The 18,692-nt window shown below is 35.5% G+C and overlaps 1 protein-coding gene across 5 annotated transcripts in view; it reads right to left on the bottom strand.

The window, feature by feature from the left end:
* FMN2 (formin 2) overlaps positions 1-18,692 on the bottom strand; it is a 159,790-nt gene that overhangs the window by 118,761 nt on the left and 22,337 nt on the right. For all 5 annotated transcript variants that reach the window (XM_085055553.1, XM_085055552.1, XM_085055556.1 and 2 more), the window contains exons 4-5: positions 6,556-6,703; positions 2,264-2,325 (exon numbers count right to left, since the gene is read on the bottom strand). In XM_085055553.1, coding sequence (XP_084911679.1) covers positions 2,264-2,325; positions 6,556-6,703 — 210 coding nt within the window. The remainder of the gene's footprint in view (positions 1-2,263; positions 2,326-6,555; positions 6,704-18,692) is intronic.

The following is an 18,692-nucleotide window of genomic DNA, read 5'->3' as shown; positions in this document are numbered from 1 at the left end:
TTAGCTGATTAATTTCAAATTTTAGACTAGAGTTCTCTTCCTTTTTGAGAGAAGAAATCACCTACTAGGCTAACTTCAGCCAACGCTTGCTTTTTTCAGAAATGAAAACTACAGACAAGCTAGACAAATAACAAAAGAGGTTAGATCTCGAATAGAAACATGTCATAGCATTTAATCACTTTAGAAATGGACAAATAACACCAAGAATGATCTGATTGCAGTAAAGGATTTGGCTACAAACATGACGGCCATACTACTTTCTAGATGTTTTTATAGACTGATGTAGTTAGACACTGATGGATAGGGAGAATATGCTCAACTGCTTGGGACACTACAGAAATAATTTAAACAAATGACAACATATTACCCACATACAATTCCTCAAATTAAAAAACTTCCACTTCGATTTTCAAAATAAATCAGAATGATGACATAACACAGAAAAAACTTGAGATGACTTTCTGCAAGTAAGATGATCCTGTTAGTTCTGCAGTGCATTGATAAACAATAGTATAGAACAGAAGAAGTTCATGTTAATGTCATAAGAGATCACCACTGAGCAAGAGGGATGGGGATCTCCTAAACACTAACAAATGGAATTCAGTAGTTGGACAACATAATAGGCTAATTTTAAAAATGAAAAAAAAATCTCCTAAGCGGAAATAAATGCAATTTGTTCAAGTGATCACACAGTTCTTTGGTTAAACTTCATTCTCATAATACTTTTTTTTTTGCTAGGTAAAATACCTAAGTATTCATAAACTTATTTCCATTAATTGTATTTCCAATAAGAAAACCATTTATACAGGTAATTTCTTGCAATGAATTAAAATACTACAGAGTGATTAAATATGCTCCTGACATACAATAACTTTCTGTAAGAATAGGGAAAAAGTACTTTTCCACAATAAATACTAGAAACCATTTTTAGTGAAACGTGGGTGACAGAAATATAAAATAGCATGAGAGATTTATATTCTAGATTAAACTTAAAATACTTGAATGTAGAATAATTTTGTGATATCATTTTAATTAGTCTGCTGTGGTTTTAAAATGCTCCATATTATGAAGGTAGAAGAATTTAGGTAACAGACGAGAACAACTCTTTAAAAGTTGTTTGGCAAGACAGAAGCTATAAAGTTAATATACCTTCTTTCCTCACTCTTGGCTCACAAAATATGTGATTGAGCTCAAATTAAATTTGCATGTCTAATGATAAGTAGTATACGTTTAACTAGGCATTCATTATTTTTCCCTGAAAAGCAAATCACTGACCATTTTCACATATGCTGCTTGATGCAGTGATGCTTGAATCATCTTGTCACTAACACAAAAAGCCCTTCAAAAAAACCCAAGAACACCCCTAAACCTCACAACAAAAGCCCCAACAAACCAAAAGAAACAAAAACCACCGCACTAAAAAAACCCCACCAAAACCAAACAAAATCAAACAAAAAAACAAACCTCACCAAAACCACAAAAACAAAAAAAACCCAAACAACAGAAGAACAGAATGGCACAAAAAACAAACCCAGAGAGGGAAACAAGAAGGGGAACAAGCTGGGAAACAGAGGAAAAAGAGATTCCAAGAGCTTTTGGTCACTGCTTGTTTCAAACCAAGACTTCAGAACTTTGCCTTCCTTCTAACGACTTCCAGAACAACAGAGTAGTCTTATTCACTAGTAAAATAAGTCTGGGAGCTAGCCTTTTGAGGAAACAAAATTTGAAGTTCCTCAGTCCCATCAAACTGCACTACCTTTAATGAACAATTGAACATGTATGGTGACATGTTAAAAAATGAGGTAGACTGTGTTTATGTGGTAAAAGTCCAACCCAGACTGTCTCCACTGACACAATATTACATTATCTCCTTTTTAAGTCCAGCATGGCCCTCTAAAGCTGTTCACTTACTACCACTGCTGTAAGGTTGAGAAGAGAGTCAGAAAAAAAATCCCTGCCACTATTTCTTACACAAACTTTTGTAGATTAGCTATTATAACCAGATCTTTTATAACTCTTAATTAATAACAACATCAGAGGATTAATTTACTTTTCAATAAACGGTAATATTTTGTAAGAATCACCTTAGGTGGGTAGGAATCTTAAAACCTTACATGTAGATACACTATGGAGCGTACAAAAAACCCCTCATTTTGGAATTTTTTAATTTAGTACACAAAAATATTTTAAAAATGTCTGAAAAGAAGTATTGCTTTTTGCACTCATTTTAAAAAATGATAAAACATTCCTGTTAGAATCTTACCTGTGCCTGCTGAACACCATCTGTGCATTGCTTCTCTATCTCTAGGACTGTAGATTTCAACTCTGAATTTGAAAAGAAAATATAGATTTAAAATTTTATATGTAAAAAAAGTCATTGATCTTTTGAAACACACATTAAGAAATACATGGAAGGAGTGTAAAGTTAAAAAGAAAACAATGTTTTTAACTTTCCAAATTATCTCTAAAATTAACTGTCCTCAAAACTGATGATTCTTGCCAACTGTGTTTCCATTTCCTTGACTACCACAGAAATTTGAAAACCCTGCAATGACAGAGGTAGCAATACAGATCTAAAAAAGGGCAGCAAAATATAAGATATCCCACAACTTAATCCTATTTCTTAGTTTAACACAGATTAATTTTCTGACCTAAAAGAATCTCACTGTGCCTCTGTTTCCTTGCCCAATATGAAATAATGAGAGAAAGGAAAACAAACAAGCGAACAACTCCACAGCAGCTACACAGTGCACAGAGCTTTAATCAATTTAGGAGCTACTGCTAATGATGCCTCTTTGCTGATCATAGTCTAATTATTTACACATGATAAGAAAATAAGTATTTCTCTTACACCTGCCCAGAGAATACACATGGTACATCCTTCTTTTAAAGCTACCACTATTCAACAGGGAAATTTGCAGAAAGAGTGAAGCAGCTGTGAGCCAGAACCTCTGGATTCATAATTCCTAGACATTTGGCTTCCTCAAAGCTTTCTGACAATCCCAGCTGCTGGGAAGTGAGACATACAAGGAAGAAATTTCATTGCAAATATGAGTTATGTTGCAAGGCTACTCCATGAAAATTAACAATCCCCAACTTCTTTTCCTGCATGTGGGTAAGTTGCACCTAACAAGAAATAATTCATAATTTAGATTTCTCTATTTTTGAGAGAAATGTTAATATCTATTTGATCTTTACTCACAGCAGGTTTATTCTATGCTGATTTTCTAGTATTAGACATGTACCCACATGACTTAATGTTTTCTATCATGCAAATTAGCACAACTACTCCCATATCCAAAAATACTTAAAAAAATAGGAACAGAATGCTCCTATCTATTTGCCAATATTTAACAATTTGACAGAATTTTCTAGCTTATTTTTACCTCAGACATGTTGTGTTCTAAAAAGAATTCTAAATATATGTTGAAGTCAGGGTGATATGAGCAGTTAACTTTAAGGTTAGTTTGATGAAATGTGGCAAATATAATTTATTCTCAGCAAACTAATATTATTTGTTAAGCAAAATGAAAATTAAAAAAAGCCAAACATTACCACCACACTTAAAGCACCCCCCAAAAGTTAGAAAAAAAAGTGTTATATGAGAAATTAAACCTTTCCTTTGAACCAAACCAATCATGAATTTTTTTGTGTGGGTGTGGGTGTTTGGTTTTTTTGTTTGGTTGTATTTTAGATTTCAGTTTGTAAACCAATAGTGAGATTTAGTGGGCTGGGACAGTTTAATTTTGTAGAGGTTGTGTAATCTTGAAGTGTCTTCACAAGTGGTTAAACAGCCACATGGGACACAGGATGACTGGGCTCTAGTGCCTGCTTAGTTGCCTTTTCCTATATGTTAAGTAGAATAGTGTCATCAGCAAAGCATTAAAATAATTGAATTTCAAATACCCTGTTGAGTTTAAATTCAGGCAATGTGCTGAGATGTGAGAATGGTAGATGCAATGCCATAAGAAGTCACAGGAACAGATTTTGGGTATTCAGAGAGAAAATTAGTGCCAAGCACACTGATCTTACAGGTGATGTTGTTCATTTTGTCCAAAACCTTAACAAATCCAGAACTGAAAAATGTTTTCAGCATAAGCATTTGCTGACTTGAACCTAGATTCATATTAGGTATTTCCAAATGTCCATTTTAAAATAAATAATCAACCTAAGAAGCCCCCAAACAACAACAATCAACCTGACCAAACCTACCCCCTGCCATAACCCCTGAAACTCCTGACCACTCTAATAGCCCTTTTCTCACATCCAGCAGTGCTTCAAATGATACAGAGCATACAGTAAATATATTAAATACATACTAAACATATTATTAATTATTTTGATAATATAGGAAGGATTACCTAAAACCTTGCAGAATTTCATCTTGCCTTACTTAAAATTTGAAAGCCTGCTATTGTTCTAGTGTTAATGTATATAATAAAACCAAAAATTATAAAAATATCCCGCTCCATTCCTCTCCCAACCAAAGCTTTTGTCTAAAATGTATGTTTTTGTTCATGGACTATTGTTTCTAATGTTAACATATCTCTTTAATCCATACAGCAGTAATCATATATAACACAAAATAAAGCTACCCTGTGCACAATAATTTAAACCTTTTAAAAACGTTTGTCCCCTACACATTGCAAAGGTGTAAATATATAAAATAACTTAATTACAAATTTTGAGGAAGATATTTAGCCTCTAGTTTCCCATCACTCACCTCCAGCTTCTTCCAAATAGCAAGCATGTGAACAATTAAAGAAAGTTAAATTATTCAACTTCCTGAGTTGTATTCAAAAGAATTATAACTTTTCCTATAATCTCCATGCCCTACACTGAAAAATCAGACCAAAATTTCAATAAATAAATTTTAATAACTACTTATATTAAACTTAGAAAAAGTCACACTATACAATTTTCCACTTTATTTCTGACTATTTCTCAATATTTTTCCTTTTTTTTTTAAGGAAGCAATGGCTGAGATAAGGAACAGACAAATCCTGTACACATTCCATCCATGAAGTAGGTATAATAAATAGAATAATACAGGATGGAAATGTATAAAATGACTGCATTAAAAAATTATTAGTATTGTCCTTTCGGTAGAAACACCCTTCTAAGAGTATCTTTACATTTCAAAATATTTTATGTTATCAACATTCCTCTAGATTTTAGAGCACAAAACTCATGTTAACTTGCACCAGCCTCCGCTGGGCTAAAGCCTCAAAACAATTTAATAATAAATTCAACCTTCTGTTTTTCCAGTGCAGAGTATGTTCATAAGTACTGTGATCAGACATCCAAGTCTCCAAGTTGAGAAACACAACTCTCCAACTCTCTGAGTACATGACAGTGAATTCTACCATCCCATATGGCAGCACTTGCATGGAATACAGGATGAAACAGTAGACCACTAGTTAAAAACTGGACTAGCTCAACAATCCAGTAACTGCAGCATTCCACATCCTGAATTGCACCAGTGAGATGGATGCAGAAATCCTTGATTGCAAACAGAACTCTTTTGGTAAAAGGCACAGCATAAACAGAATAATGTAGCAGTATTGCATCTTTGTGGGCATCACTTGTTTTACTTGTGAACACTGAAATAAGTGATACCAGTAAATTGCTGCCATGGGAAAAGGTATCCATACAATAAATACTTCGCTTATGTTCAAGTGGAAGAGGCAGAGAAGTCCCACAGAGAAGAAAATCTGAAATTAACTCCCCCCAAAGCCTACAAGCAATGCAAAGACATCTGTTGAAATAATGACTTAACTCTTCAAATCTGAGCAATGAAAAAAGAGGAGTGGAAAGGAATAGAAAATTTGAGAATACCCAGTGGCTCTCCATGGAGGGCAGGGGGATGAATGCAGTCTAAAAGAACCTGTGGTATTTGTGCATCAACACTACTAACAGAAAACAGGTTTGAAATTCTTTTCCAAATTTCTTTGTCAGCTACAAGGGAGGTTATTTTCTTGCTTGATTTTGTTTTAATTCTCAGTTTAAACAAAGCTGTTAAAAAGAATGAAGAAGATTGCAGAAATGTGGCTGGTAGCATAACCTCACAAATTTTAAGATAAATTGACTTTGTAAACAAGACCTCAATTTATTTTTTCAAATGCACTTTTCCTACCCCTCTGTCAGCATGGGACTGCTGAATCTACAAAGGAATACCTTACACCACTCTAATAACTTTCAGTGTACCACCAGTGGGCTTCTAAAGTTTTCCATATTTTTAAGAAGAGAAAAGAACCCATATCTCATGGCTCTGGAGGTATATAAACTGGAAAAGAATAAAGATCACAGCACCTGGAAAAATCCATTACTCAACAGATGCCAGGTACATATCTTGGTTGCTAACAAAAAGAATGCATTTTTGGTAAATATTTTTTATTATATTCATACCGGCTAACATGATTTTGGATGCTAATCCAAGATTCTCAGAACCAGGTGTTTGTTAGTAGCTAAGATACTGTTTATATCTTGGATTCTAAAAACACAGCAGCTTCCCCTGAGCTATGCATTTATCTTGTCTGTGTCCAAGAACTGTACCTTCTTCTGAAACTTTGAGTCTCTGTTCTTCATCTGGAGGTTTGGGTGGGGGCCATGCAGATGGAATTTTCCTTGGAAAGCTTCCTTCGATGTAATCCGTTGAATGTGTGGGTTGGCTAACTGCAGCCCAAGTATAAAGCTGGTCTTGCTGTGATTTAAAAAAAAAAAAAAGTTGAAAAGTTCATATAGAAAGACAAGGTCGAAATATGTAAGCTTTTGTTTCTAGTACAAATAACTCAATCTCCCCTATATCAAGGCAGACTTGGTTTTATGCACATCAGTCTGATAAAGACATAAAATAAATTGATATTAAAATAATTATATTCATTAACAGAAAATTAAGCTTTTAGTTTTCTACAACACAACATGCTAGAATACAGTTCAGCACTTTTTTAGCATAAAGAACTCTTTGCCACTCCTCTTAAAAAGATAACACATTCTGTCCATCATGACTGCATTTCATCACACTCGGCCAGTTTTATGGTTTAGAGGGAAATACTTCAGTGCACACTGTACATAATATTTTTACACCAAATGCAGAAGAAAGGAAAATGAATGGGATTATTTCAGCATAAATTAAACTTATATATGCACTCTTTGCAGTCCTATTTTTATAGTTTCCGTTTTAATATTTTTAGGGAAAAAAAGTAAAAAGGTGAGTTTTCTTTTGGAATAAAATGAAAAAAACCCAAACCAACAGCTAAAGGTATTCTCAGTCCTCTGGGCTCAAATCAGATTACATCCCTATTGCTCAACAGCTTTGAGTTTGAATCTATGATTAAAAGTAGGACACAGAGACTTTTTGATGAAAAACTAGGGCAAACTTATGCTTTAAGCTAACAGCAAGATTTTAGATGACCAAAATTCAAGTAGTTATTCCTGTAACTCCTAGTATGCATCAGCATGCACACCTTGTCATTAAACATTTAGGATACTATAAATTCTATAGAGATCATTTACAGCAATTGCATGAGTAACCTAGTAAATGATCTGGAAAGAAGCAAATATTGTAGTACAAAACTAGAAAAAAAAATAAAGTCACAGGATGAAAATACAGTAATAACTTCTTATTAAGATGATGTTCATTAGACTTCATTCATGCTATTTCCTGTGTAAAACACTGATACATATTTCATTTTTAGAATAAAACTGGTTTTTTTTAACTTGACAGATAATAAACTTTGAAGAGATTTGCGGGGGGGAGGAAAGAAAGTTATGCTTTTTTTGAGGATAATCACTATTCTGTGTGACTAAGTTTCTATTTGCCTAAAAATAAATTCAGGTAAGAGTGATAATGTTCTATTGGGAGCAACTTACTTGGAACAGACAAATGCTGGTTATAAAGTAAAAAGCTTTCTTTTACAGAGGGTGCCTCAGCTAGGGTCAAAGGAAGCTCATTAGGCCTTCCCAGCGTGAAAAACATGGCAAAAATCCAGACATGTATATTGACTTTAGATAAGGTAAAAATAAATGGATAAAAAGCTTAATAAAAAATAACATCAGGTTCTTTACATAGCCCTGAACTGTATGTTCCCTGAAAAGCCTGTCCTTTTCCCATTACCATGCCACTCTCTTTGACCATCTGAAAAGGCTTGATTATTTCAGTCCTTTGAGTCACTTAGCTCTTTCCCTTTCTATTTCCAGCGTTTTAGAGGATATGTATTTCTGAGTTTCTGCCCAATTTCTAATACTATTTGAATAAAAGGGAGAGGGAGAGTCCTGCCTGTACGTACTGCGTAAAGAAAAAGTGCTGGATATTTCTATTTGTCATGTTTCCACACCATTTAAATCTCAAAAACACAGAGGAAAAGAAGACATTGGAAAAAGTCATTGAGAGAAACCAAACCATTTTTATTACCCTTATGCACTCTACCACCTTATGCAGTCCAGAGAACACAGGGAAGAATATGCTCCACACAGGGTTAACTGGCTAAGCACAGATGACTTTGAATAGGACTACATGTGGGGTTATAGGGCAGTAAAACAAAAGACAACAGACTGTAGATAATACTGACATAGCATAAATGAGGAAGACAAACAGTTAAACTGTTCCTGGACATGACATTTCAGCACATCAGTTCTTGAAAGGTATAATACAATATTTTAGTAACAGATTCTTAAAGTAAGATTAGTCTACATGAATCAAGATGTATTTTGAAAAAATTCTCAGAATTCTTGAACAGATGGTATACATTATGAAGGTAAGAAATATGAAGTACCTATGTTCTCACTGATATAATTTACAGCATATAAAATATGAGCAGTTATAAATTAAAACATCACACAACTTGATAAACGATTGCATGGGAGCTTTGTTTGTGAGTAATAAAGACAGTATTTTTTTGTTTTTATTGCATTTGGGGGGGATTTTTTATATTCACTATTCAACACAGAGGAGGACAATGAAATAGGCCCCTAGTAATGGAAATTTACAGATGTAAGTGTAGACTTTCAAAAATGCCTCCAAGGGATTTGAACTACAATGAAAACATATAAACAAGGTATTCAACAACACCTACTTTCAGATTACACGCAAGTTTATAAACATAATTAAAAATATGAAAAATCCTCGTGACAGAAAGGTAGCCTGAAGCTCTGGATGGCAAGTTGATAGTCCATAAATTACACTTTAAAAGGGAAAAGATTAACCCTGTCTCTACTTTCATGCCCTTCAAAAGATATGAATCATTTGAATGTCCTAATTCCTATGCACTGAATCTATGGTCCAAAAACCTAATCCTCTTTATGTTTTGTCTTTACTTCCTTGTCAGTTAATATACTAACCCATCTCATTTCTACTTTTCCAAATCTGATTATGCCATAAATGTGCATGATTATTCAAACAGTTTGAGGGAAGATATATGCAGCCAATTCTATGATGCTGAAGTACTGTTCAAGCAAAATAAAGAAAATAACACAAATAAAAAGAATCCAAACTTTTTTTTAGTATTAATAATTGCAAAACAATCATCCTTAAACATAGATTTCCACATTCAACTATTTCTCTTTTAATCTTTCCATTTCAGAGGCAATTTTTACGAAATATCATTGTACATACAGTCAGTGAATATGCTTACCGTGATCAAGTTTCGGATACGTCTGGAATTTCCACTTCATCTTCCTCAGACTCCGCTATTTAGTCTTAAAAGCATCTCTTTCAAGGGAAAAATTTACATATATATCCTTGTACTGAATAATCCCAGTCTTATTTATTCAGACTCATTTCTGGGCAGACACTGGAAGCTTCAAGCTCTCTGACTCCAGTGCACTAAACGTGATGCTAAGAAGAGTTCTCCTTTCCACACATCCTTACACAGCACTTTCCACTGGTTCTTAAAAGTGCAGAGCATCTGCACATGGGCGAGGCAAACTGCCTGCAGGATCTGATGGTACCTAATCAATATACATTTTACCACTTATAGATGCTAGCATTTAGAATCACAAGGAGTCAGGACTGTAGTTTAACTCACTCTCTTCCCAGACAGCTCTCAGTATGCACAAAGAATGGCTTTTTGTTACAACTTTTCATTCTCTGGTACTGCAGTGTTACACTTCAAGTACATAATAAATTAAAAATTTGATACGTTCCTTCACTGCTTGAACTGGAGATTCTTTCCAGCTCGTCTTTAAAGAAGGAAACCAACATTAGAAGCTAGTCAAAGAAAGGCATCTAGCAAATGATAAATGGCTGGTGAACCCAAAACTAGGGCCATGAGCCAGACCTGCAGTAAACATCAGAAGTCATTCTGGTGGGGCTGGAGCTTTCAGAAAAGGGGTCACGTCTTTCACATAGCGAGACCAGTTTTGTTCACTGGGCCACAGACTGAACTGCAGATTAGTATATCCCTCACTGCAGGAATATAATATGCAACCTTGAATGTATGCGGCATTGCTCTTAGGGGTATAGAGGTAATACAACCTTCTGCTCAACATTGTTTCAGTTTTTAATCAGCTGTTTTACCTGCTTCCAGTTCAAAGAACAAAACTAGCCATTGTGAGAAATGCTTAAAAGAGGCACAGGACATAGAGCTGCAATAGCAATAGGTGTATACACTTCTGCCCCAAATGGCTGCAAAAGCATGAATTAGCATTGTGAGAATCAAGGGGGGAAAAAATCTGACCAGAAGTATTTTGATAACTCTCAAGGAAATAAAAAAAAAAAGCCCAGTCAGATGGGAAAGGTGAGGCAGTACAGCAGCAAAAAGCTGTACAGCAGTAGAGGGAGGAAGTACATCAGCAGTACCACTAAACTTTCTTACATGAGAGTGCATTGACCAACTTGCCTGATGGTCCCTGTGTTGAGCTGTGATGCAATAGGGCTCTATTTTGCAGAATTTTTTTTTTTTTCAAATAGTAAACTTGAAAAATTTTTCACTAGAACCATAAAAGTTTGAAGTGATCCTGAAAAGGGGAGAACAGAAGCATTAGTATGTTCACAGGTGTGTATAAATGGGCCAGGAGTAAACACAGAGCAGTAGTTACAAGAAGGTGTCCACTCATCAGTCTGGATTACATTCTGTCAGTGGGAAGAGGTTGAAGAATGGGGAGAGGAAAAAGTATAACCGCATTTAAGATGGAACGAGAGAAATGAATCACTCATAGAAGTATCACATTTTATGTTACTTGGGATAAGAAGGGATCAACCTCCGTGTCACAGAGGTGTTTTCCAGGCTAAGAGCTCCAACAAGCTTGTTCCACATTCGTATAGAATTGCTTGGCATTTAGTCTGTTTCAAATGCATAGAAGAAATTAATTTTTCCATTCAGGAGGTTTAGTCATTCTAGTACACTGAGTATACAGTCTCTAAAATGAAACAAAGCCAACTGCACGTTCTCCACTGCATACAAAGAGTTAATTGGAGAAGCAAGGGTTTAGTTTGAGAAACTAGAGCCAGACTACCTCAAAATGCTCTTATCAGCAGGAGACTGCTTTATTTTAAGCAGCTTTTAAAATAAAGAAATCAATACTTTTAAGAATGGGGAAAGTGGTTTACTTTTTGAGGAGAGGTTCAGTAACAAAGCTCTGTCTTGTCACTGACAGAACCGGAGCAGTGATTAAACATGGCCCTTGCCTTGTGCTAGCTTTGGCTGTTCTAGTGAGCACAGATGCTTTCCAAGGTTGAAAAACAGCCAGTCCTTCATAATACTGTAATGCATAGCTGAAGCAGCACTTTACCCTCATGAACTAAATTTTTTACATAAGCATTTTACTTGAGTCAAGGGGGTTTTTTTGTGCCTCAACAAGGAATTTGAAAACACTTCAAGTGTCAAAAATCATGAAACATTTATTTCCCATTAAATGACTCCATCCTCCTCAACCAAAGAGAAAAATCATATTTGATCCCATCAAACTGTTCAGGATTCAAGACGATACCCTGGAAATACGAGAGGAAAACAGAAGCACTAGCCCTGCAGTTAGAGCTCGCATGGAGAAAGGAAACCAGGAAACTAAATTTCAGATTTCCATATCTATTCTCATTCTGTTCCAGAGTTGTTGTCTTGGTCTTCCTATTCCCCAGTAACTTCTACATTTAGTATGGCTGAATAGGTTCAACTGGTGAGCTTATAGTAAACTTTCGCTGTGGAAGAGCAAACAGTGGGTAACTTTTAAGAAAGGAGATAAAGACCTTAGCCTCTCTACACATGCAGCTAGAACACCCACTTAGAAGGCCACATCCCAAGATCACCAGGTTATCAGCTGTTCCTGATGTGACCTGATGGTTGGTTCTTTCTCATTGACTCCTCAGAAAATGTAAGCCAAGACAAGAAGCTTCTTCATCAGGAGTTGTTTTCATTTACACTGACACTGTTCTTCAGTAAGTTTGGATTCTGAAAAATCTGAATTACCCAAAACAAACTGCTTCCTTAGAAAATTCCTTTCACCTCTATGTGATTTGAGAATGTGATTTTTACTACTGTAAAACCTCTCTTTGAAAGACAGATATGCAATACATACAAATTCAACCCTCAATTTATTCACAATTCCATGCAAGAAAAAACATCTTTTTATGAGAGAAATTATGAAGAAAGAGCTGCCCTAAAAAAAGCCATAAAATATAAATATCTCTTGAGGTGACAGGCTGACCACCACCATCACCATATGCACAATTGTCGCTGTTGAGCTGCTAGCAGAGAAGTAGAAACCCAGGTTCTCAGGCAAGAAAAAAGAGAGTTTATTATTTTGATTTCCATATATATAGACTTCTCACAGGTCACCCAGATTGGTCAGTCAAAAACCTCCCCCTAGGCCTAATTGGCCAGGCCTGAACTGCCCAAGTCTTGAGACCCTGTTTGCAAAAACATTCAAACTTTATCTTTGTTTATAAAGCACAGCAAAATGTTCTCACGAGAAAGACCTGTGCTGGTCACACACAATGACACTAAAAAACTTAAACAGGTGATGTAAACTTGACATTCAGTATTTGGCTCTTGAAGCAGTTCTTTAGAATAACAAGCAGGTAAGCAATGTTCATTGCAAAAAGAAACCTGAAAGCCTAGCAACATCCTACATTTAAAACATCTCAATTTAAAGTCTATATAGTAGCATCACCACAAAGAAAAAAAGAAAAGGAGTACAAGGAGTAGAAGACTGCAAGGCCTAAGATAACAACTGTAAAATAAATATGCAATTAAAATTTTAAAACAAAAAATATGGCAGCAGGAAGGCAGCATAAGAGCAATACTTCAGCCCAGTGATCAACCAACTCCTTCCACTTTACTACACTCAGGAATATTCAGAGTTGTTCACCACAAAAGAAAAAATGTCACGAAGTGTGACTGGGCAATGGAAGAGGAGACCTGGGGGCTTTGATTTAGCCAAAAGGAATTGCCCTGGTAACCTACACTACAAACAAAGATTAAGACAGCAGATTAGCAATCTGTTTTCTCTGCTCTAGTCCACAATTTTCACTTGCTCACTTTTAAAATCTTACTCACTATTGACTCCAATGCACTGCTCTGACAATTTCCCTACGATGGGACTACAGTTAGTCTCACACATTATATGCCCAAGTACTGAAAGCATGCTTGAAGAAATACCACATGCAGTGTTGCCAGCTCTGTGCTGCAGTTTAGAATTGAAGTTCTCCTAGCTGATTTCAGTACTTGGGAAAGTTATTCGGAAACTAATCACTGGTATTTTTGCTCTCTGTCTTCTGAGAAAGGAGCCTATTTGCAATCTGTTTATCTACTAATTTTCAGACTGATATAAACAAGGCAAATAAGTTAAAATTAAGTCAAGCCTTCATGTCACTAATTTCTCTTCCTTCCGACTTGCAAAGTCCCACCATCTGCTACTACTCAGCAGAAAGAAAGCAGCGTCTTTATTTCCTTAGAAAGCATTTGCATCACCACAGGTGGCCAGGAGATAATAGGAAAACAGCCATTTTTTGTAGCATTTCCCATTCATGCTGTCTGTCGCTCTGCTTCCTTGGGGAAGCATTATTTCAGACACAGATGACAGCCTAGTCAGGCATCACAAGTACAAATGGCACAGGGGGCAGTGCCTATCCCAAACTGTCAAACATGACTGTATAAAATCATATCACAACACAGCCAAGGAAAAATACTACCCACAAGACATTACTGAGCCCTTCCATTATAGAATGTGCTGAAACTCTTGATGAATCAAGAATGCAGTAACATCCGTACTCAACACAGTAAGAGCACTAAAGAGAAGCACTGAAAAAAGATGGAGAGAGATAGCCTAGTCAAAATCAAACCAGAAACAGAAGAAACAAGAAGATAGTGCTGGTTATTGCCACTTGAAAACAAGTAGCTATTTGACCCTTTAGTAGGAAATAATGATTAAGTTTCTCAAACAAGGAATGTAGTATGGATACTAAGGTATGCTTGGTTTTCTTCTCAAAAGCACTTACAAAATTATAAAAGAAAGCTCCTATCACAAAACAATTTAAGTTTTCATTAAGAATTTAAGTGTTTTAAACCTAATGCTCAGAAACAACACACAAAGTTACTTGAAAAGCTTGTCAGAAAATGAGTAGAAATTTGCTATGAAGGAAAAGAATGCCCATAGCTTAAGACTATACAACCTGAACCAGAAAATCTGAAATGAAAAGTCATAAATAGGGACTATGCATCCACAGCGCGTGCTAATTGCAACTACCAGATAAAACACAAACACCAAGAACTGTCAATATTTCTTAACACTTAGAGGTTAAAGAAAGTTGCCTCACATTGACAGGAAAATGCCAGCTTCTTTCATTGGTGTATGAACAGTGTAAATTCTAATGCAAACATGTATAATTTAATGGCATTACTGATGACCCTCTCAAGATAGTTATAACTTCTGTGATTATTAAGAGAGGAGCCAAGCAGATTAGATCTCTACTTATTAAAAACTGTGGTCCTCCAACAGGTGAAGGCAAAACCTGCCTGTTTACATTCTTGCCAAAACTGCACCATTTAGCCAAGTCAATTCCATGTTTATTTTATTCTAATACAATAATATAATAATGAGGTAATATGCTAAAAAAGACCATAGCTGCACTACGTGTTGGAAGGTAAGTAGATCTCACTGCTAACAAATGACAAGACAGGGGGGAAAGGCTCCAAGCTGCACTAGGGGAAGTTTAGATTAGGTACTCGGAAAAGTTTCTTCTCTGAAAGGGTAGTCAGGCATTGAAACAGGCTGCCCAGGGAAATGGTGAAATCACCACACCTGGAAGCATCCAAAAGGAAAGCAGATGTGTCACTTGGGGATATGCTTTAATGGTGAACACAGTGGTGTTGGCTTAATGGTTGGACTTGATGATCTTGGAGGTCTTTATCAACCTTAACGATTCTATTTGCTATGGTTTGTGAATGGAAGAGTTTTTCACAAAACATTAATTTCTTGTGTATCATTCATGCAAAAGGTATTATTTTTAACTTGAATTTTTAGAAACCCTCTTGAATAAGTCACTGCTGATAAAAAGGAAAATTTTTAAAAGGCAAGCAGTCAATAGCTATTCAAAAGGCAAACAATTTTTTCAGAGAACATGCTTTGTGTAGGCTCTTGCTAATCTATCTTTCTATAAGTTGTTCATTCACTTGCTTGACTTTATTTATTTTTTAGTTAAACCCTCTGGTTTTCTTTTATAAAATACTAGCAGAAGCAGGAAAGACTAAAGATAGCCTGATGAATAAGTCCTCATGACATACTTGAAGCAATAATTAGCAGCCTCTCCAAGAAATGGGAAACTAGCAGTAAGGGCAACATATTTCTAGAGAGAGAACCTGCCACTGAACATTAACTAACTCTTTAAGATACCCTTTACATTGTAAGAGTAGGTAGAAAGAGCTATAACAAAAGCTTCCACTACTTCTCAACAGCAAATATCTTTAAAACCCCAACCCTGTCTATTTCTGTTACTTTTAAAGCTTTGTTAAACTTTTATTTTTCAGACTAATCTTCTATTCTGGGCAACAGCCATCATTTGTTTCAAAAGAAATAATTGATAAAACAGGCCAAGACTGAACATGCAAGTTTTCTCATAAGTTCCTCAAAAGGTTCTAAAGTTTCTGTCCTTTGGGGTAATTTGACAAAGAGGTCAGAGGTACTCCTTGAACATGCCATCTCCAATCATCATTAAAATCTGTCCAAAGACCTGAGTAACATATAAGCCTCTGGAAACTAGACACTACCCTCAGGGTAAATGGGAAGACAGGTGCTAGTTCTCTGAAGATTTGTGGTCTCATTTGGCATTTGTTGATCCTTCACTTTCTCCATATATGAAAAAAGGAGTAAGCATCACACCCACAAAGCATAGCCTACACCAGAGACGCAAGTGCCAAGAATTTAAATTAACTGTCTTCTAGGACCCATTATAATACCAGCCTGAGAAAGTAAGAGCTGAGAAAGTTATCTACTTTAATGCACTGCTTAATTGCAGTCAGAGAGAGGGGAAGAGAAAGAAATAGGAATCAAAAATAAATCAAAAAGAGGGTATGTGCCATTGTTTAACAACCTACACTGAAGCCTGGAATGTCTTGGGAGAAAAAAAGCAAAACAGATCTCTTGCATTACTGAGAAAACAGACACAAGATTTGGATAAACATTTCTAAGACAGGGAGAAGTAGAGGTGACCAGCAAGCATGAATAATAAAGAAAATGAGAATATAATCAGACTGTACAATTGAAAACATTTCAAGAGATTTCAGTGTTACTCAAATTAAATTCCCTAGAAGCCATCCAGAAAAGGAGATCAGAGTGAGAGAATAGGACTTTTAAATAATCTGTTTATATTCATCTCAAGCCATGAGCAATAGATCACAGAGGGAACAAACTTACTGTATTGTTTTCATAAACTGTAACCTAACATCTTCAAAAAATAAAGTCTGTGGGACCACACTTAAGCAAGAAGGGAATAATAGATTTTATTCAATGTAAAAAAAAAAAAATAGCACTTTAAAGTTTAGAAACACAAGGGATCAGTCATAAAAGGACAAAAGGCAGGATTCAAGGAAGGGTTTCAGTGGAAAAAGTGTTGGAAATTCTGCAAAAAAAAAAATTCTGAAAGAGTGACCTATGGGAGTTTACAAGCACCAGACCAAGATGAAAATCAAAACAGCCAAAGAAGTAACTTTAAGGAACAGGTAAGCCCCATAGCTGGATAGAGAAGGGAGGAAGGGCAAGAAGGTGTCAGGGACCAGGATAAGGCTACAGGAGCTTTGTTGATGGCAGTTTCAGCTAAGTGAAAAGGATATCAGTCAAACTGGAGGCAATCCAAAATTGAACTGGGAGTCTGATGAACTCTAAGATGAAGGAAGAATATGGGTCTGGCTACGCTCCCAATTTTGGAGTAAGATCAAAAAAATGTACCTCTTAATTGTAGATGGGTGAAATTTAGGTATTACTTAAGGCTAGTCTGATTCCTCTGTCTTTGAAAGAAACTGTTAGATCAACATTAAAGTCTTGGTCTAATGAATTAAAAAACCCCAAACAAGAAAAATGTGAATAAGAAAAAAACCCCAAAGTATAGACATGGAGAGAGATGCAAGAGAGGACATAACACACCAACCTTACATGTCCTTTCTAAAGTAATATTCAGCGTTGTCATAATTTTTTTCAAGCTCATTTTAAATTGTTTCATTCCCTTACATAACAATTAGCATTTATTTCCTGTGAAATACTTCATTTACTCTAAGAAGCAAACTCAGCTAGGAGATGCACAATTTTCAAGTTTTCGACCATTAGAATTTTTACTGCAAGTTCTAAATATTTTCATTTTGGAGGACATGTAATGAATAAACTGATAGATGTTCCTGTACTGTGGTCGTCAAGACTGGAGTAGAAACACATTCCAAAGTTCAATATCAGCAGCTCTCAGCTCTGCTCCATTCAGTTACTGAGATCCTAGTGCTCAAGACAGCTGCATTATGTGCCTTTGAAGTAGGATGAATTGTTGGTTACATAACAAGGCTCCACACTACTTCTGACAGTTTTACCAGGAGTGTGATCTATTTAGAGGATTTATACAGAAAAATAGTCTCAGAAGCTGTGACATTTGTGGCTTACTGATAGACCAAGTCAAATTAAGACCACTGCTAATCCAGCAACGTCTTAAACTCTTGACCTTGACAGACAGCTGATGTGGCACTACAGTACTACATCCCTCCTGTTGGATATGTGAAACAAAAGATAACTAAAATACCTGTTATTCAGACAAAGCATGCTATATCAATTGAAAAAAAAAGTTTCCTGTTTCTTTGCAAGCTTTGAATTTGATTAAAAAATTTCTTTATAATGAAAGAGAAATTTTTTAGGAATATAATATTCAATACTCTAAAGGAGATAGCTGAATACATGGTAACAGCAGGAGAACAGAAAACATTACCAGATTTTTTAAACAACCTGAAAAATAAGAAACTTGTATTTTCTTAAATTTAACCGCAAGCACTTTCAAATGCTGTGTGATTTTAAGTTGCCTGAGTAACCTCAGCTTTATAGTTACTCTGATTTTTTCAATTATTTCAAAACCACTTAAAAAATGTTTCAAATGTTGCTTCTTAAAAGCACCAAACAGTAACACCAAAACCAAAGCATAAAATGTATAACATAATATTGTTAGAGGGACCATGGGATGATTTTGTGGATAAACTGGGTTATTTAGGAAACCTTGTATTAGAATTCATTGG

This window comes from Lichenostomus cassidix, chromosome 3 (assembly GCF_008360975.1).
Source record: "Lichenostomus cassidix isolate B80296 chromosome 3, HeHo_3.0, whole genome shotgun sequence".
NCBI classification, from domain to species: Eukaryota; Metazoa; Chordata; class Aves; order Passeriformes; family Meliphagidae; genus Lichenostomus; species Lichenostomus cassidix.
Note: the sequence above shows the minus strand (reverse complement) of the source record. Positions and strands in the feature narration are given on the sequence as shown.